This window comes from Pygocentrus nattereri, chromosome 1, assembly GCF_015220715.1.
Source record: "Pygocentrus nattereri isolate fPygNat1 chromosome 1, fPygNat1.pri, whole genome shotgun sequence".
NCBI classification, from domain to species: domain Eukaryota; kingdom Metazoa; phylum Chordata; class Actinopteri; order Characiformes; family Serrasalmidae; genus Pygocentrus; species Pygocentrus nattereri.
The window spans coordinates 4,908,568-4,925,007 of record NC_051211.1 but is presented as its reverse complement, the minus strand read 5'-3'; the positions used below and the strand labels follow the sequence as shown (position 1 = coordinate 4,925,007).

The 16,440-nt window shown below is 41.9% G+C and overlaps 1 protein-coding gene across 5 annotated transcripts in view; it reads right to left on the bottom strand.

Annotated features, from left to right (window-relative positions):
- pleca (plectin a) overlaps nucleotides 1-16,440 on the bottom strand; it is a 224,683-nt gene that overhangs the window by 171,036 nt on the left and 37,207 nt on the right. For 2 of the 5 annotated variants that reach the window (XM_017721340.2, XM_037541839.1), the window contains exon 1: nucleotides 11,992-12,235. The exons of the other annotated variants lie outside the window; for them this stretch is intronic. In XM_017721340.2, coding sequence (XP_017576829.2) covers nucleotides 11,992-12,076 — 85 coding nt within the window. In that variant the 5' untranslated portion in view covers nucleotides 12,077-12,235. Of the gene's footprint in view, nucleotides 1-11,991; nucleotides 12,236-16,440 lie in introns of those variants that run through there. 5 annotated transcript variants of the gene reach the window in all.

The window sequence follows — 16,440 nt, the reverse complement described above, 5'->3', positions numbered from 1 at the left end:
TTAATGTGATGAAATGACCCTCATGAGCTCCTCCTGCTCGGCAACGTCACGTGACTGAATCACCGCACCATCAGCACAAACTAACGAGCAGAACGAGCTTCGCTGAGAAGATCATTAACTCTGATCAGCTCTCAGCTTCATTATTAGAGCCAGACGGAGGAGAAAAAGGTGAGATGAGCTGCTTTGCCACCGTTTACAGGCTTTAACGTCTGTTCGGCGCTGTTGCCACGGTAACGCTGAATGATGGTCACACATGAATTCCGATCTGAGCGTCACATTAAGGCCACATTGCCACGAATCGGACACGCATCCGATCTAGGACCGCGGCTCAGGTCGGATTTGAAAAGATCAGATTTGTGTCCACACAGCCCTGAAAACACCAGATCTGATTCACATTGGGGGAAAAAATCAGATTTGTGCCACTTCAGCCTGGTAATGTGAACGCAGCCTAAGAAATCACCAAGAACAGTGAGAAGGCAAACAACAGTTTGGCCTCTCAAGCCACAGCTGATTTGCAGCGTGAAGTGATGCTTCTCAGCTACTCTGCTGTGGGTTTATGATTAACCTCTGCTCTAGGTTCCTCTGCATGGTCAAACAGAAGAGCAGTTTGTTGCAGGTATGTGTGGTAGCCTAGTGACAGAAATACAACACCACTGAGCTCATTTTTAACCAAGCGACATCAAGGATGAAGAAATTACGAGTCCCTAATTAAGAGTCCCTGTATGATCGATCAACATTACAGCAAACAAACACATCCTGTCTTTCCAAAAGAGAAAGATAACCAATAAATTCAGTGTGCTGAGAAGTGGTGGGTGCACCCATAGACATACATACCTAGATGCCGCGTTGGGTACCTTTACAGAGTGGCAGTTCAAGGAAGATACTGTCCAAAATTCCACTATTTCAAGAATATTGCACTAAGAAAGCAGGATAGGATCATATAACGGAGGGAACGCAGTGACCCACGCTCATGCCTGTGTGATGTTTGTGTAGATATGGTCGTGTGGTTGGTGATGCACAGAGAACCTGTTGATGTGGGTGTTTTTCCTCTGATTTTATATGAAGCTTATTTCATCTATTAGTCTATTCAGGGGATCCTAAATTAATGGAGCAGTTATTTATTTACAGTGATGGTTAACAGCTGGGTAAGTTCTAGCGTTCCTTAATCCGTGTAGATATTCATACTAGACTAACGTCAGCACTTTACATGAAGCTCTAGTTTGTTTCTTATTCGCCAGCTTTATGTTCGAGTTTTCCCGTTCCACCTTAAACGGTGCAGTTTCTGAGCTAAATATTTAACAGCACAGTTTCTCACCAGCCATGTGTGTGAGAACTGCTGTCCTGCAGAAGAAGAACGATTCTGCCAGCAAGTGTGGGAAATAACAGGTGTGTGAGAGAAACCTGTGAACACAGCCAAGTCATCTGTACAGACCAGTAACAGGTATCCGAGAGAGAGACAGACAGACAGACAGAGAGAGAGAGAGAGAGAGAGAGAGAGAGAGAGAGAGAGAGAGAGAGAGAGAGAGAGAGAGAGAGAGACAGAGAGAGAGACAAAGACAGAGATAGACAGAGAGAGAGAGAGAGAGAGAGACACAGAGACACAGACAGAGACACAGAGACAGAGAGAGAGACAGAGAGACACAGACAGAGACAGAGAGAGAGACAAAGACAGAGATAGACAGAGAGAGAGAGAGAGAGAGAGAGACACAGAGACACAGACAAAGACACAGAGACAGAGAGAGAGAGAGAGAGACAGAGAGACACAGACAGAGACAGAGAGAGATAGACAGACAGAGAGAGAGAAAGAGATAGAGAGAGAGAGACAGAGAGACACAGAAAGAGAGACACAGACAGAGACAGAGAGAGAGACAAAGACAGAGAGAGATAGACAGACAGAGAGAGAGAGAGAGAGAGAGACACAGAAAGAGAGACACAGACAGAGACAGAGAGAGAGACAAAGACAGAGAGAGATAGACAGACAGAGAGAGAGAGAGACAGAGAGACACAGAAAGAGAGACACAGACAGAGACAGAGAGAGACAGAGAGAGAGAGACACAGACAGAGACAGAGAGAGAGACAGAGACAGACACAGAAAGAGAGACAGAGAGACACAGACAGAGACAGTCCTGTAAACACAATCATAACATGCACCACTGTCAAACATTGCATTTTATTTCTCTTATTTTATACATATTATCATCATCATCATCATCATCATATATATTTTTACACATCTACAGTCTTAATGAACCTCATGACCTCTCTTCACCTGTCCAAATGGTGTGTGGCACTAACAGTGCAGCAGACAATACTGTACAGCTCTCTACGTCCAAGAGTATTAAACAGAGATTGTCTAATGAAAATGTTTTCCACTGACCACGACTGTGGAGCAAGAATAGCCCATGCGTATGGAAGCAGGCCTGATATTGCACACTGACGGCTTTTCCACTTGTTCTTTGTGGAAAAACAGATCTCAGATCTCACAATAGACATTATATCTGAGTCTATATGAGTACATTAACACATGCGTATAGAACAGTGGCCTGACGGGATGTGCACATAACCCACATGACATCCGCCCATCAAAATCTGGTCAATACATTTTTATTTAAACATTTGGCAAGACAAGGTGGTGCGATTAAAGGTAAATACATTTTGAAATGTGTGCAAAATCAAATGATTAAGATATATAAACAAAGTGGTTTGGTGTGAAACGCTCCGTTCTAGAGAAACGTACCAGTCAGAACACACTGGTGGTGATAGGAACCAGACGTCCAGCTCTAAAAGCTCCCTCACAGAAAGTTCCTACATTAAATGGTTTCAAATACATGGAGAGGACTCATTTACACCACTACCCTTTTCTCACTATCAGGTTTCTAAATGTTAGCAAGGGCTTATAACATGTTTAATGATCATCTCTTAAGATGACCGACAAACACTTCCAATATTCCACAAAGCAATATTAGATAAAACATCCTATAGACAAACAACGATAAAAGCTCTTTGGCCGCAAGATCAGGATGAAGCTGTACCCATTTTAAAAATACCATGTGGGTCACTGTTATATAGTGAGTGCCAACCCACCAACTCGCACTCACTTGTTCACTCTTTCCCTCTTTTTTTCTTGGTCCCCCAGTGGATTGTAATTATCTTGCTCCTATTCCATAATTCCAGCTCTCAGTTGTATTCCATTACCCACACTTTTCCTTTACTAATGCTCCCCCACAGGCTTGCACTGAGTGCCACGACTCAAGAAGGCACACATTCAGGAAAACTGCCCTACCGTCAGCCTTATTTTCCACCTTCTGATACATTTAACAGATAAAAGCTGCGATACGCTTTTTTTAATGACTGTTCAAAGCTTAAATGTGTGTCAAAGCAAATGCAGAATACAACATAAACATAATACAAAATAAAGCATACAGACATGCAGCCTCTGTAGTCGAAGGCTGGCAGGAGAATGGGTGATTTTTAGAGGCACTATTTTAGGATGCCACCTGTTCAAGTCAAATTTCGGCTAAAGCTGCCCTAGACAACTGTAAGCGCTGCTATTTCGAAGTGAAATGAAGCAAACGCAGGATACAACACACACTATATTGCTAAAAGTTTGTGTATATCACTGTTGTTGGAAGAAACTCCAATATTGTTTTTCTTTTTGACATAAATTGAAGCCATGAAGTTCTTTACATTGCGTGTTAACTTCATGGAGAACGGACCAAAGGAAAGGGCCCAAAATTACTTGGAAAAAAGTCATGATTCCATTGACTTACATTAAAAGTAAAGTAGGGTTTTACTTTCTCCTGTAAAGTTACCACTTAGGAGATACGACGTTTTCGTCCGTTCCGACAGCAGCAATATTTATGTACATTCTCATGCATTTGATTTTGGTTGAGCCAAATTCAATGCATAAAATATAGCATACAGACATGGACTCTCCATAGTCAAAGGCTGGCAGGAGAGATTTTCAGAGGCACTATCTCAGGATGCCAGCTGTTTAAGTCAAATTGTCACATTTCTGCTAAAGCTGCCCCAGTCTACTGTAAGTGCTGTTGTTCTGAACTGAAAACATCTAGTAGCAACAACAGCTCTGCTGCAAAATGGAAGGCCACAGAAGTTTACAGGACGAGTGGTGAAATGTGTAGTGAAATGTGCCAAAGTCTGTCCTTTATTTCAACACTCACTACAGTTCAGTATTAACAGAAGTACAGTTAGTCTGGGGTTTCAAGGATTGAGTTTTCACAGCCAAGCAACCCAAGATAAACAATGCTTCACCAGCTGGCGGTCTGACAGAAGAATCTGGGCTTGACAGATGCAAGAAAGCACCTGTGAAACTACCTGTCTGACTGCAGAGTGCCAACTGTACAGTTTGTACAGTGGAGCAGGAACAATGGACTGGGACAACAGCACACAGTCAATTTCTAGAGAACTCTGTGTGTCCGACTTTCTGAAACAGTTTCCCTTTTTAGCATGACAACGCCCCCATAAAGAAAGCTTTCGGTGAGTTTGGTGTGCAAGCACGGAGCCCTGCCTTCAACCCAATCCAACACCTCATGTGCACCTGGAATGCGCAAAGTGAGCCAAGCCTTATTATCCAGCATCAGTACCTACCCTCACTAATGATCTTGCAGCTAAATGAAAGCAAACACCCGCAGCCATGCTTTCAAAGTCTGCTGTAAAGCCTTCCTAGAAGAGTAGAGGCTGTTACTGCAATAAAGCAGGACAAGCCCCAGATTAATCCCCATGGCTTTGGAATGAGATGATCAACAAGCACATATGGATATGATGTTCGGGTGACTATCCTAGAGTTTCAGTCATATGATTCTTCTGCCGTGGCCACAGAATTTGGGACAGAATTTCTGACTTCGCTGCTCCGCACGAATGTAACTAGAGGTGAAGGATGGCTAAAATAACTGACTTCAGAAGAAAAAAAAGTTACGTTGACAATGTCGCATAAACAAAGATCCCTATACAGTTTCCCCTGAACTCCTGCTTCCACTTAAACTGGTGGAAAAGCTACCAAATTTGTGTTTTCCTGACATTTATACTGATCTCATATCAGCCCCTCTCCCTACTCTGGGGTCTCTCAGAGCTTTTAACAGCAGAGAAGCCCACCGGCTCTTCACATCAGGGTGGGTAAAGGATCCCATGGTGCTTCATAAAGAGGAGATAAACTGTGATCATAGGAGGGAAACGACATCAGCTCATTAACGTAGATGTGATCAATGCAGGTCTTTAGAGAACTTTAGCTGATGTTAACAGCCGAGAGATGAACAGTCGTCCCCCTAACGGAGCTGCAGACCCCCGGTGTAGCTTTACCCTCTGTTTCTGATTTAAATGATGTTTAAATGGAGAAACATAAACGTTAAATATCAGGCTGAATGTCGCAGGTCGCAGAGGCTCCAAACCTGGAGTGAAAACACTGAATTAAAGGTCTGTGTAGGCTCTCGTCTCGGCTTCCGTCGCATCTTTCGGGTAAATTCCTGTTAGGTGACGTGAGTTGGGCTCTGCTCCAATCATCACAAGCTGTCCAAAGACGCTCCATTAGCAGTTTGAAAAGATGCGGAGAAGCTACACGTCTCGGAAGAAGCACATGCTAGCTTTCAGCCACTCCGCCTGATAGTGTCGAGCGATAGAGGTACACCTAGATAGCATGTAGACCTGGCTACAAATAAATCAGGGAGAAAGTGAAGTAACAAAAAAAGACTGAGGGAAGAGGTATTTATGTGCCCCATTACTTATTTCATTACAGATTTTGTACTACAGGATTAATAACCAATCCACCCTTATTGGGGCACTGAACACATGCATACTTGTGCATGCTGTCACAGACGTGCGAAGGCCTTTAGAAGACACTATTTTGGAGAGTGAGGTCATGCTGCATGAAAGCGATCCCCCTGGCGGACTGGACGTAGGGAGTGGGTGGAGGCTTCTCTCGAGCTGAAGTCAGTGAGGGCTTGACCAGGGAAACTGATTCACCATGCAAACATAACTAACCGGCCCATCCCTGCTCACAATTACACTGCATTACTGAAATGTCCCCCTCAGTTCCACACTTTAAGCATCAAAATAACATATTAAAGAAGTCCATAACCATGTCCATGTATTATTATTATTGCATAACACTAAAATAAATGGGAGTGACTGCTGTGCCTGAGGAAAGAGTATTAGCTGTTGAGATGGTTTTAAACTGATGTAATTCAGAGTTTAACTAGGGATTATTGAAATTGAAACAGTTCGTTTGCTGAGGTGTTAATTACGTGATTCAGTGATTTGATGTAGTAATAGGAAAACCACCAGTGAACCAGCACGCGTCTTCGTGTCACTCTTATATCTGTTATATCTGTTAATGATGGTAAAATAGTGATAAATCTGAGTTTTTGGGGGCTAATCTGCCTTATAACACCCTGCCTGTATCTCTCCACCATAAATGTTTTAGGCAAAAACTTCCTAAATCTACTGTAAAATGGAACGGTCATATAAAGCAGTGGTAAATACGCCTGTCCCAGCGTTTTTCTAAGCTAAAATATCAAGTCAAGTTTTGTTTTTGTCAAGTTTTTAACTTGAAATGGGTCGAACAGAATTTATTCATCACCGCTTTCCCGCATTTCACCTACGTGTCCCAACCTCTTTTCAATCTCGGTTAGTTGTTTAGAGTAGTTTGATGTGAACTGGTTCATTGTAGAGAAACCTGCCAAATGTCTTTACAGTGGTGGTGATAGGAACCAGGGGTCAGCATGTTTCCAGCACAAACACAGCCATTTTATTCACTGTCCAAAACCACCAGTGAACCTACGTGTGTTTGAGTTTTTATATGAAATGATAGTAAAAGAACAAAATGATAACAAAAAGTGTTAAATCTGTAAAAATACATTTCTTTGGCCAACATTTTCTGTTTTTTTGTGTCCTCCCTGCTCCTGTCCACCACGAATATATTTAATAAAACATGTTTCAGGACAAACCCTTTTCTAAACTTTCATAAAACCATGTCTCGGTGATCAGGGACTATAATCATACAGCTTTCTGTGAGGGAGCTTTTAGAGGAGGACGCCTGGTTCCCATCACCACCACTGTGAACAATTCCAAACCAATTCCAAACTCTTAATCGTTTAATCATGGAAAATCTTCATAAACGGTGGAACGTCTCTAAGCGTTTATCCATTTATCTCTTACTGCAGTAAACGTGAGTGATTGCCTTAGGTTTAGAAATGAGCAAGAAAAAAGCAGAAAGATGCATTTCCTTGTCTCAAACAAAAGGTTAAGGCTTCGTTTAAGGGCCATCAGTCTGCAAATGTCAACAGCACTCTAAGAGTGAGGGCAAACAGACTGATTTAAAGGGCTTCGGTACAAGCCTGCCTCGCCCTCTTCTTCAGCCTGCCCTGAGTTAACACTGGAAGTGGCCACATCTTGGCCTGGCTGAAGAAATCCACTCTACTAAGCAAACACAGATCTCTCCAAGAGCATTCCACGAGTCCACTCTTTCAGACAGGCAGGTCAATGCTGGTCCAGGTCAGAGGTCAGCTCCTGTTTCCCGGATGGCAGATGTGGCGGGAATTAGAGGCAGGACTGAGAGCGGAGCTTCAAAAGTAGCTCGTGAAAAATGATATGGCCCATCTGGAGAGAGCCAGGAGAGCTTGAAAATAGAAACGTCCACACAAATTAGACATCAGCTGGAACGGTTTCACGAAAATTTAATAAAAGTATCAGTGATCTGGGAGGATGATATGAGAGTGACGTCTGAAACCCAGTTGGAGTAGATGAGCAGTAGATACTTGGTTTGGAAAGTTCAGAAAAGTTCATGAGGTTGCTGCCGTCAAATGCAACAGTCAATAGAGGTGAGATAAAAATCTCATATCTTAAAATATATCAGCGCTGCTAGAACTCCGCCACATATCTCCAAAACAGTAACTTTACAGGCTAAAGACAAAATCACTAAACTTAATTACAGGAATATCCTGTATCCACTTTATTGTCCCCCATGAGGTCCACTTATAACATCTGCGTGGGTTTATATGCCAAAAACAGTCAGAATTCATTACTTCACGATCATTTTCCAACCTCTCTTTATACCGCTCCGGGCAAGTCTGCTCACTGCCCCCTAGTGTGTGTGTTCACTAGTGTGTATGTGGTGTTCCACTTCACGGATGGGTTAAATGCGGAGGTGGAATTTCCCCGTTTGTGGGATCAAAAAAGTATCACTTAATCTTAATCTTAAAAACCGCTTGGTGATGAGAGAGGTCAGTGGAGAATGGCCAGAATGCACATCACATCAAAGCTTGAGGTGGATGGGCTACAACAGCAGAAGACCATGGCAGGTTCCACATCTGTCAGAACAGAAAGCCGAGGCTGCAGTGGGCACAGGCACACAAACCATTTCAATCTTGATGGGAGTGGACTCTCCCACTAAGACAATGCCCCAATTTAAGGGCCCGTGGGGCCAGTGAAAGGTTTGGAGGGTATGAACATGCTGTAAATCAGAACCGGACCTTTTTCCAAGTCATTTTGGGTCATTTCTTTTAGTCCATTCATCATGAAATTTACATACAAAGTAAAGGGTGACAGATTTTTTCAAACTGTCAAAAAACTGAAAAATGTCCAAAATGAAGATACACGGTTTTCTTTTGACAACAGCAATATATACATATACTTTTTTTCCCATTTACAATTATTTCATTGTAGTATTTCATTTGAGCGTGTGGAGAAATTCTGTTGAACATGCAGGAAAAACAATTCAGCTACAAAATATATTGTTAAACCATTTCAATAAGCATCAGAAAATCTAAATTTAAACAGTATATCGAAATGAAAAGTGTCCCTGTGCCTTTTTCTGAGCATCCATCGTTTATTACTTTAACATTAACATCAAAATCTGATTTGAATCTTGACCTCAGACCTGAAATTGGTATAAAGCCTAAAAATGTGCATTTATTATGCCCAAATCAAGATATTGTTAACATATGACCACAAGGTACACGTTTCATAATGGATCACATCTTGTATTTTGTGCATTATTACACCCGTCCTATATTAATATTAATAAAAAGAGATGAAGAAAATGTTATTATTGATTCAAAAGTTAATATCCCTTACATATGCAGTCTCAAACTTGTTGACACGGAATATGTATGGAATAAAATAGAACTTATTAACTGTGAAATTACATATCAGCAGCAAAACAGCTACAAAACCTCTGGACTCCACAGGTTAAAATAAAAGACCATCTCTGATGTTGACGACGTTCCTGGCACCACATCTAAATGACGCTATTTTGAAACACTTTCCCGTCTATTAACGGCAGTGAGAGGGCTGAAAGGAGATCAGATGAGAAGGGAGTCTCAGTAGGACATGGAACACTCACACTAGTGCCAAAGCCAGAGATTTAGGAATGTGGCACCCTGTGACCCAATCAGGAGGAACCCTACAGGAAAAGAACGGAGCACTACACATTCAACAAGACGAGTCACACACAAGCAAGGCCTGACGTCCCCAGTCAGCCACTGAAGTATCTTTATCTTTAGAGACAAAGGGACTCCTAAAGACCATTTAACACCTGGTAGACCACCAAAACTGTCCCCCCATCAGATAAACAGCACTTAAAGCTTTTATCTCTGAGAGAGAGGAGAAGATCAAGCTGCTTCAGATCTGAAAACATCCACAGGTGTTTCTGTCCATCCTTCCACTGTGAGAAGACCACTCAGCACTGTGGGTCTGAAAGGATGCGTAGATGATCAAGAAGAACCTCGCTGAGAAAAGGAGACGGACGCATCAAACAGAGAAGCTGGACGATGGACTGACCGCCCCAGAGTCCCGACCTCAGCACCACTGAATGTTTGATTACTTCAGAAAATCATCAACCAGCTTCTAAGACTGAACTTTGGAGGTGTCAGCAGATTTCTGAAAGAACCTGAAAGTGAGTCTCCTGAAAAGAATGGAAGTTGCAATAAATGCTATTTAACAATGTTATAAATAATGTAGTAATTGAGGGCATTTGCAGACAGACACAACTGAGACACTTTGAAAGATTTACATTTACGGCATCTGACAGATGCCAAACTCAGACTGACTTAGAATTATCATTTTTTACACAGGGAGGCCAAGGCAGTGTTAGGAGTCTTGCCCAAGGACTCCTATTGGTGTAGTGTAGGGCTGCCTAACCAGGCTGGGGGACTGAATCCCAGCCTACAGCGTAGAAGGCAGAGGTGTTAACCACTACACTACACCAAGACACATAAATGATGTTCCACTACACTCATGTATATAAGATCAAGGCGAGTTTCAGCAAAAAAACTCGAGTCTCCACATGCAAGTGTGGTGCACTAAAGGCCCTCATGCTCCTCTGCATAAGAATACACCAAGTGGAGATCCAGTCTGTGATCAGAAACTGGGCCGATATTTATAGCCCTCTCCTCGGCTCACACGCAGGAACAGCACTGTGGGACAGGACGGCTGGACTTTGGCTCTGAGGACCACTTACCAGTAATTACATCACCGTAGATGATCAGCTTAGGCTGCTGTGAAGATTAATGCTGAGAAGACCAATCACCACCACACATTTTATTTAAACACTGTTTATGGATTTTTAATGTGTGGAGAAATACTTTGTTTCACTTATATAAAGTAATGAATTTGGAAGAGATGCTGTGGCGATGATGATAAAGTGGTTAAAAACTTCGAATGAAGTTTTTATGACCTCACAAAAGTCTTTAAAATGCATGGCGTGATATTATTAACGCCACAAACTTCAGGCTTATTATTTAGTTATCTTAGGATTCAGGGTTTATTATGAACTATTCAGCATCTATCATGTATTATTAAACAATTCCTATGAATAATTCAGTATGTAATATGAATTATTCTGCACCTATTACGTCTTATTCGGTGTCTATTATGAACTATTCAGGATCTATTTTGAATTATTAAGTGTGAATTAATCAGAAACTGCTCTAAACTATTCAGTACCCACTATAAATGATCAATATTAAGACTTGTTAAATAATTGTAATGAATTATTCAGTTACTACTATGAATAATTCAGCATCTTTTATGAATTAAGTAATTACTGTAAATGATTCAGTAATTGGTATAAATTATTCAATGTCTATTATGAATGATTCAGTAATTACTACATATTACTCAGCATCAATTACGAAATATTCAGTAACTACTATAAATGATCCAGTAACTGTTCTAAACTGTCCATTTAATTATTCAACGAATACTACAGATTACACATTAATTACTATGCATTATTCAGCATTTGTTATGAATTATTCAGCATCTATTATAAACTATAAAGTAATTACTGTACATTAATCCGTAGTTACTATAAATTATTGTGTCTAGTATCAATAAGCAAGTTGAGTTATTCAGTACTTACTACATATTATTCAGCAACTACTATGAATTATTCATTAACTACCACTGATGATTAAGTAACTGTTCTACATTGTTCAGTAAGTTTAATAATTCAGTGGATGCTATGAATTATTCAGTATTCACTATGTTTATTCAGCATCTATTATGCCAGTCAGTACATACTGTGAATTATTCCGTTATCAATATGAATTAATCAGCAAGTACTATGAACTACTGAGTACCTACTACAGATTTAAAGTGCTGTAGAGTGAGGAACTGAAGAGTGGGTCCTCATACAGAGTTTATGGGGTTAAAATTAAACAGTTAAGGTTTGTTACATGACATATTATTCGGCATAAAGATATACATTCGCGTGAGACTGCACACGTATATCAATCTGACACCGATTCAGCTGAAATTCATCACATCTTAGCTTCTTTCCGCCTCTGTTAGTCAATAAATGTGGCACATGCAACTCAATCAGTGCCATGCAGTGAAATGCTGCTATAGTCCTGCACTGAGGCCCTTCTGCTAGATCCATCTGTGCCATCCAATATCCAATATGGAACTACTTAACACCAGACTGCTGCTGGCACACGCTCACATGTGGTTCCTGACAGTAGTTAGCAGATGTGGTACCTTTGTATTTCTCCCTGACGTTCTCGTAGGCTTGCACAAAGTCCTGCTCGTCCACCCGCAGATGCAACCTGGCCGGATTGTACATGGCCTCGGGGTCAGATCAGCGCAGACTGCTTCACTTTTCTTTTCAGTTCTCTCTTTCTTTTCTCCTCTCCCTGCCAGGCGTCCCTCCCAGACGAGTGTGCTGTCAGAGCAGAGCGGCGTGCACGCATGTGCGTGTGTATGTCTCACTCACTCAAGACAGTGTGTGTGCGTGTGTGTGTGTGTGTATGTTGCCTTCCACAGTATTGGCTCTCAGTCCAGACCACCAGGACCACTCCCCTCCTAAGCTTGAGAAATACCAACCCACACTCACACAAACACACACACAGTCCCTCCTCTTAAAGGCCCACAGACGCCGAGTCTCAGCACTGAACTGCTTTCTAAGGCCAGTCACTGACCTCATTGTTGTCGTAAGAAAAACATAACTATTCATTTTAACACTGACAGTGCACTTGTAGTTCTACAGTTACAGACTGTAGTCCATCTGTTTCTCTGCATACTTTAATACCCTGCTTTTAAACACTGTGTCCACTCACTGTCCACTCTATTAGACACTCCTACCTCGTCGGTCCACCTTGTAGATGTAAAGTCAGAGACGACAGCTCATCTGCTGCTGCACAGTTTGTGTTGGTCGTCCTCTAGTCCTTCATCAGTGGTCATAGGACGCTGCTGGCTGGATATTTTTGGTTGGTGGGCTATTCTAAGTCCAGCAGCGACACTGAGGGGTTTAAAAACTCCAGCAGCACTGCTGTGTCTGATCCACTCGTACCAGTGCAACACACACTAACACAACACCCCCACGTCAGTGTTACTGCAGTGCTGAGAATGACCCACCACCCAAATAGTACCTGCTCTGTGAGGGTCCATGGGGGTCCTGACCACTGAAGAACAGGGTAACAGAGTATCAGAGAAACAGATGGACTACAGTCTGTAACTGTAGAACTACAGAGTGCAGCTATACAGTAAGTGGAGTATCAGCATGTACCTCGACCATCAGCTGATTTAGAAATGATGTTTTAGGCCAAAATTAAAAACAAAAAGATCATAAAACAATGTGTCAGACATCAGGCAGCATCATCATAACCATTTCATGGATTTTACATTCAGTCGTCTGTTTCCCATCACCACCAAAGACACAACACATAAGAGTCTACATAACATGTACTTATCATAACATGTACATCTTACAGCTCATCGAGCCAGAGGCACTTTCTTTTAATACTAATATTGAAACCCTGAGTGTCGTCCTATATCCATATATAAAAGCTGTGAAATCTATATTGACACCCAGAGTAAAGGCCAATACCGCTGTTGACACCTTAAGCATTGGTTGATGCTGATGTTGACAGTGAAACCCTGAGCAGCGACTGATACTGAAGGTAAATCCTTGAGATATCGATATTGAGTAGAGACCCAAACCGGTGTTGAAACATTAAGTGTTAGCTGACCCGAAAAGCAACGGAGCTGGCCCACTTAACTCAAGCCACCACGCCCCTACTGAGAGTAAAGGAGTCCGAGAAAGTCTACAAGAACAACACGTTTCATACTATTCAACAGACTGCAGTGATTCCAGCGCTTACGTAAGACCGGCTACTAATTTAGGAGATAAATGTGACCATTACTCATCAGACAACCACAGCAAACACTGCCCTCATTGTTCCCAGTCCAATATCAATTCAAGGAAATTATCAGAACACTTTAATACTCTTTAATGACTGCAACCAGCAAATATCGCTGAATAATAACCCAGACCCAGTTTTTCCAGTATAAGTCACAAAGACCGTGAACGGATGCTTCTTAACAGGAAGCTGAGAGCGAAGTTCTGAGAGGGAACAGAGAAACAATACTTTTATTAGTACCTTAATTATTACTAATTATTCATATTAATATTAATATTACTCAAAAAAGTCACCACCTTCAAATGAATGTAAACATTTGACCTTCTACTGCAAGACTATGATGCAAGTTGATCACACTGAGCTGAGTACAGTGTGCAGACTGTAAGTATCATTATGTGTCTGCTCTCTCTGAGGGTTCCTGAGGTTCTGAGGGTTTTGACTCCAGTCAAACTAGACATTATTCCAAGCAGCTGGTTACTTACTACTACTGGACCACATGAACCGATCAGTGGTCAGCGTTTGGTGTGGAACTAGACTCTGTGGCTAAGGTGGCCGAGAGAAGGACACGGCACAAACTGCTCTCCATTATGGAGGATGATGGCCACTCCACTGCACACCATCATCACGGACAGGACAGGAGGAGCATGTTTAGTGGCAGGTTGCTGCCACCCAGCTGCTCAACCGACAGGCTGAGGAGATCCTTTATCCCCAGAGCCATTAGGCTCCTCAGTGGGGCGAGAAGAGGGGAGAAGAGAGACGAGGACTGAATCTCTCACGTTAATTTACAGGTTTATTTTATCCGTCTGCACATACGGACACCTTACTGTAGATATTGCACTTCTGCACACCTCATAAACATCTGGCGCATCTGGACACTTTATTTCATTTCCAGTATCTGCATATATTCATTCAGTCCAGTCATCATATGCCATTACCTGCGCCTCCTGGTAGAGTCGTCATTGCACTGCCGTTTTATCTCAGGTTATAGATCTTTTTGCAGGTTTTTGTTATTATAACTGTCCTGTTTTGTGTGACTCGCCCAGAATGGAGAAACTTCAGTACAGATACACCAAAAAATACTAAAGTACAGAAACTAATTACATTTACTCAGTTACTCAGTTACTGTCCACCTCTGGTGAAAGCAGAGCTGATCTCTGAAAAAAAACTCAGGTGAAACTGCTGCTTATTTGACTAAGAATTTGTGCCATATTTCAAAGGTACCATACATTATTAATACTGCAGCATACCGAACTATCAAAGGATGCCACGTTTCTGCTCCGAGCTGCCACGAAACTCAAGAGCTGTCTATTCACTGCCAGTGGAACAGTTACTGCCCAGAGGACTACACTGTAAAAGTAATAATGTCAAACTACACAGCCCTGATTTAGCAAGTGTGTGAAGCAGCAGAGAACAGACTGCTGGAAAAATAAAGCAATTCCTCCCACAGCTGCCATGCCCTTTCTGGAGGCTCCCTGTAAAACATCTTGCAATAACTCAGTCCAGCTTGATATATGTGTGAGCGCTCAGAACTACGGAAAGTTCTCGCCAAGCATGGAGCAAAAGCAGCCATTGAGTGAGGGATTAATCTCAGGTCCATGAATTGAGTTTGAACTGGCTTAGTCTGACGCAAAAGACTCGTCCATGCTGACAGGCAACCATCAAAACCTACAGAGTCTCAGTACTTCAGAGAGATACTTCCATAGATATACAGGCCGAGATGCCGCGTTGTCTGCTGTTCTGTAACTGAGGTAATACATCTGCGCATCCACCGTGTTGGAGAGGTCAAGATCTGCTTGTGAACAGATTCACTTGTGTTGAGAGGCGATGAGTCTCAGGATTAAATCAGCCACATCTTCCTTATTACTCAACCCATTTTCACCACATCTGTTCAGTTATGATGCTCAGAGATTAATCTAGGCTGCATGGACAGCTCTCGCTAGCTTTTATCTGTGTGTTTTCAAAGTTCTGTAAAGCTGCTTTGTGACAACATTGTTGTAAAAAGAGCTATACAAATAAACTTGAATATCTGTGGGTACCTTAATAACTACTCAGGAACATTATAAAGAATTTCAGAGTACTTTTTGAAATAAACAAAAGTATTTCGCCCCCTACGCTTCCTGTAGTGTATTACAGTCTGTCAGAGCGACTGTGTGGATCATATGAACATTATAGAGCTTTTTAAATGAAACAGTAGAAGCCGTATCGCCCCCTACGCTTCCTGTAGTGTATTACAGTCTGTCAGAATGACTGTGTGGATCATATGAACATTATAGAGCTTTTTAAATGAAACAGTAGAAGCCGTATCGCCCCCTACGCTTCCTGTAGTGTATTACAGTCTGTCAGAGCGACTGTGTGGATCATATGAACATTATAGAGCTTTTTAAATGAAACAGTAGAAGCCGTATCGCCCCCTATGCTTCCTGTAGTGTATTACAGTCTGTCAGAGCGACTGTGTGGATCCATATGAACATTATAGAGCTTTTTAAATGAAACAGTAGAAGCCGTATCGCCCCCTACGCTTCCTGTAGTGTATTACAGTCTGTCAGAGTGACTGTGTGGATCATATGAACATTATAGAGCTTTTTAAATGAAACAGTAGAAGCCGTATCGCCCCCTACGCTTCCTGTAGTGTATTACAGTCTGTCAGAGCGACTGTGTGGATCATATGAACATTATAGAGCTTTTTAAATGAAACAGTAGAAGCCGTATCGCCCCCTACGCTTCCTGTAGTGTATTACAGTCTGTCAGAGTGACTGTGTGGATCATATGAACATTATAGATCTTTTGA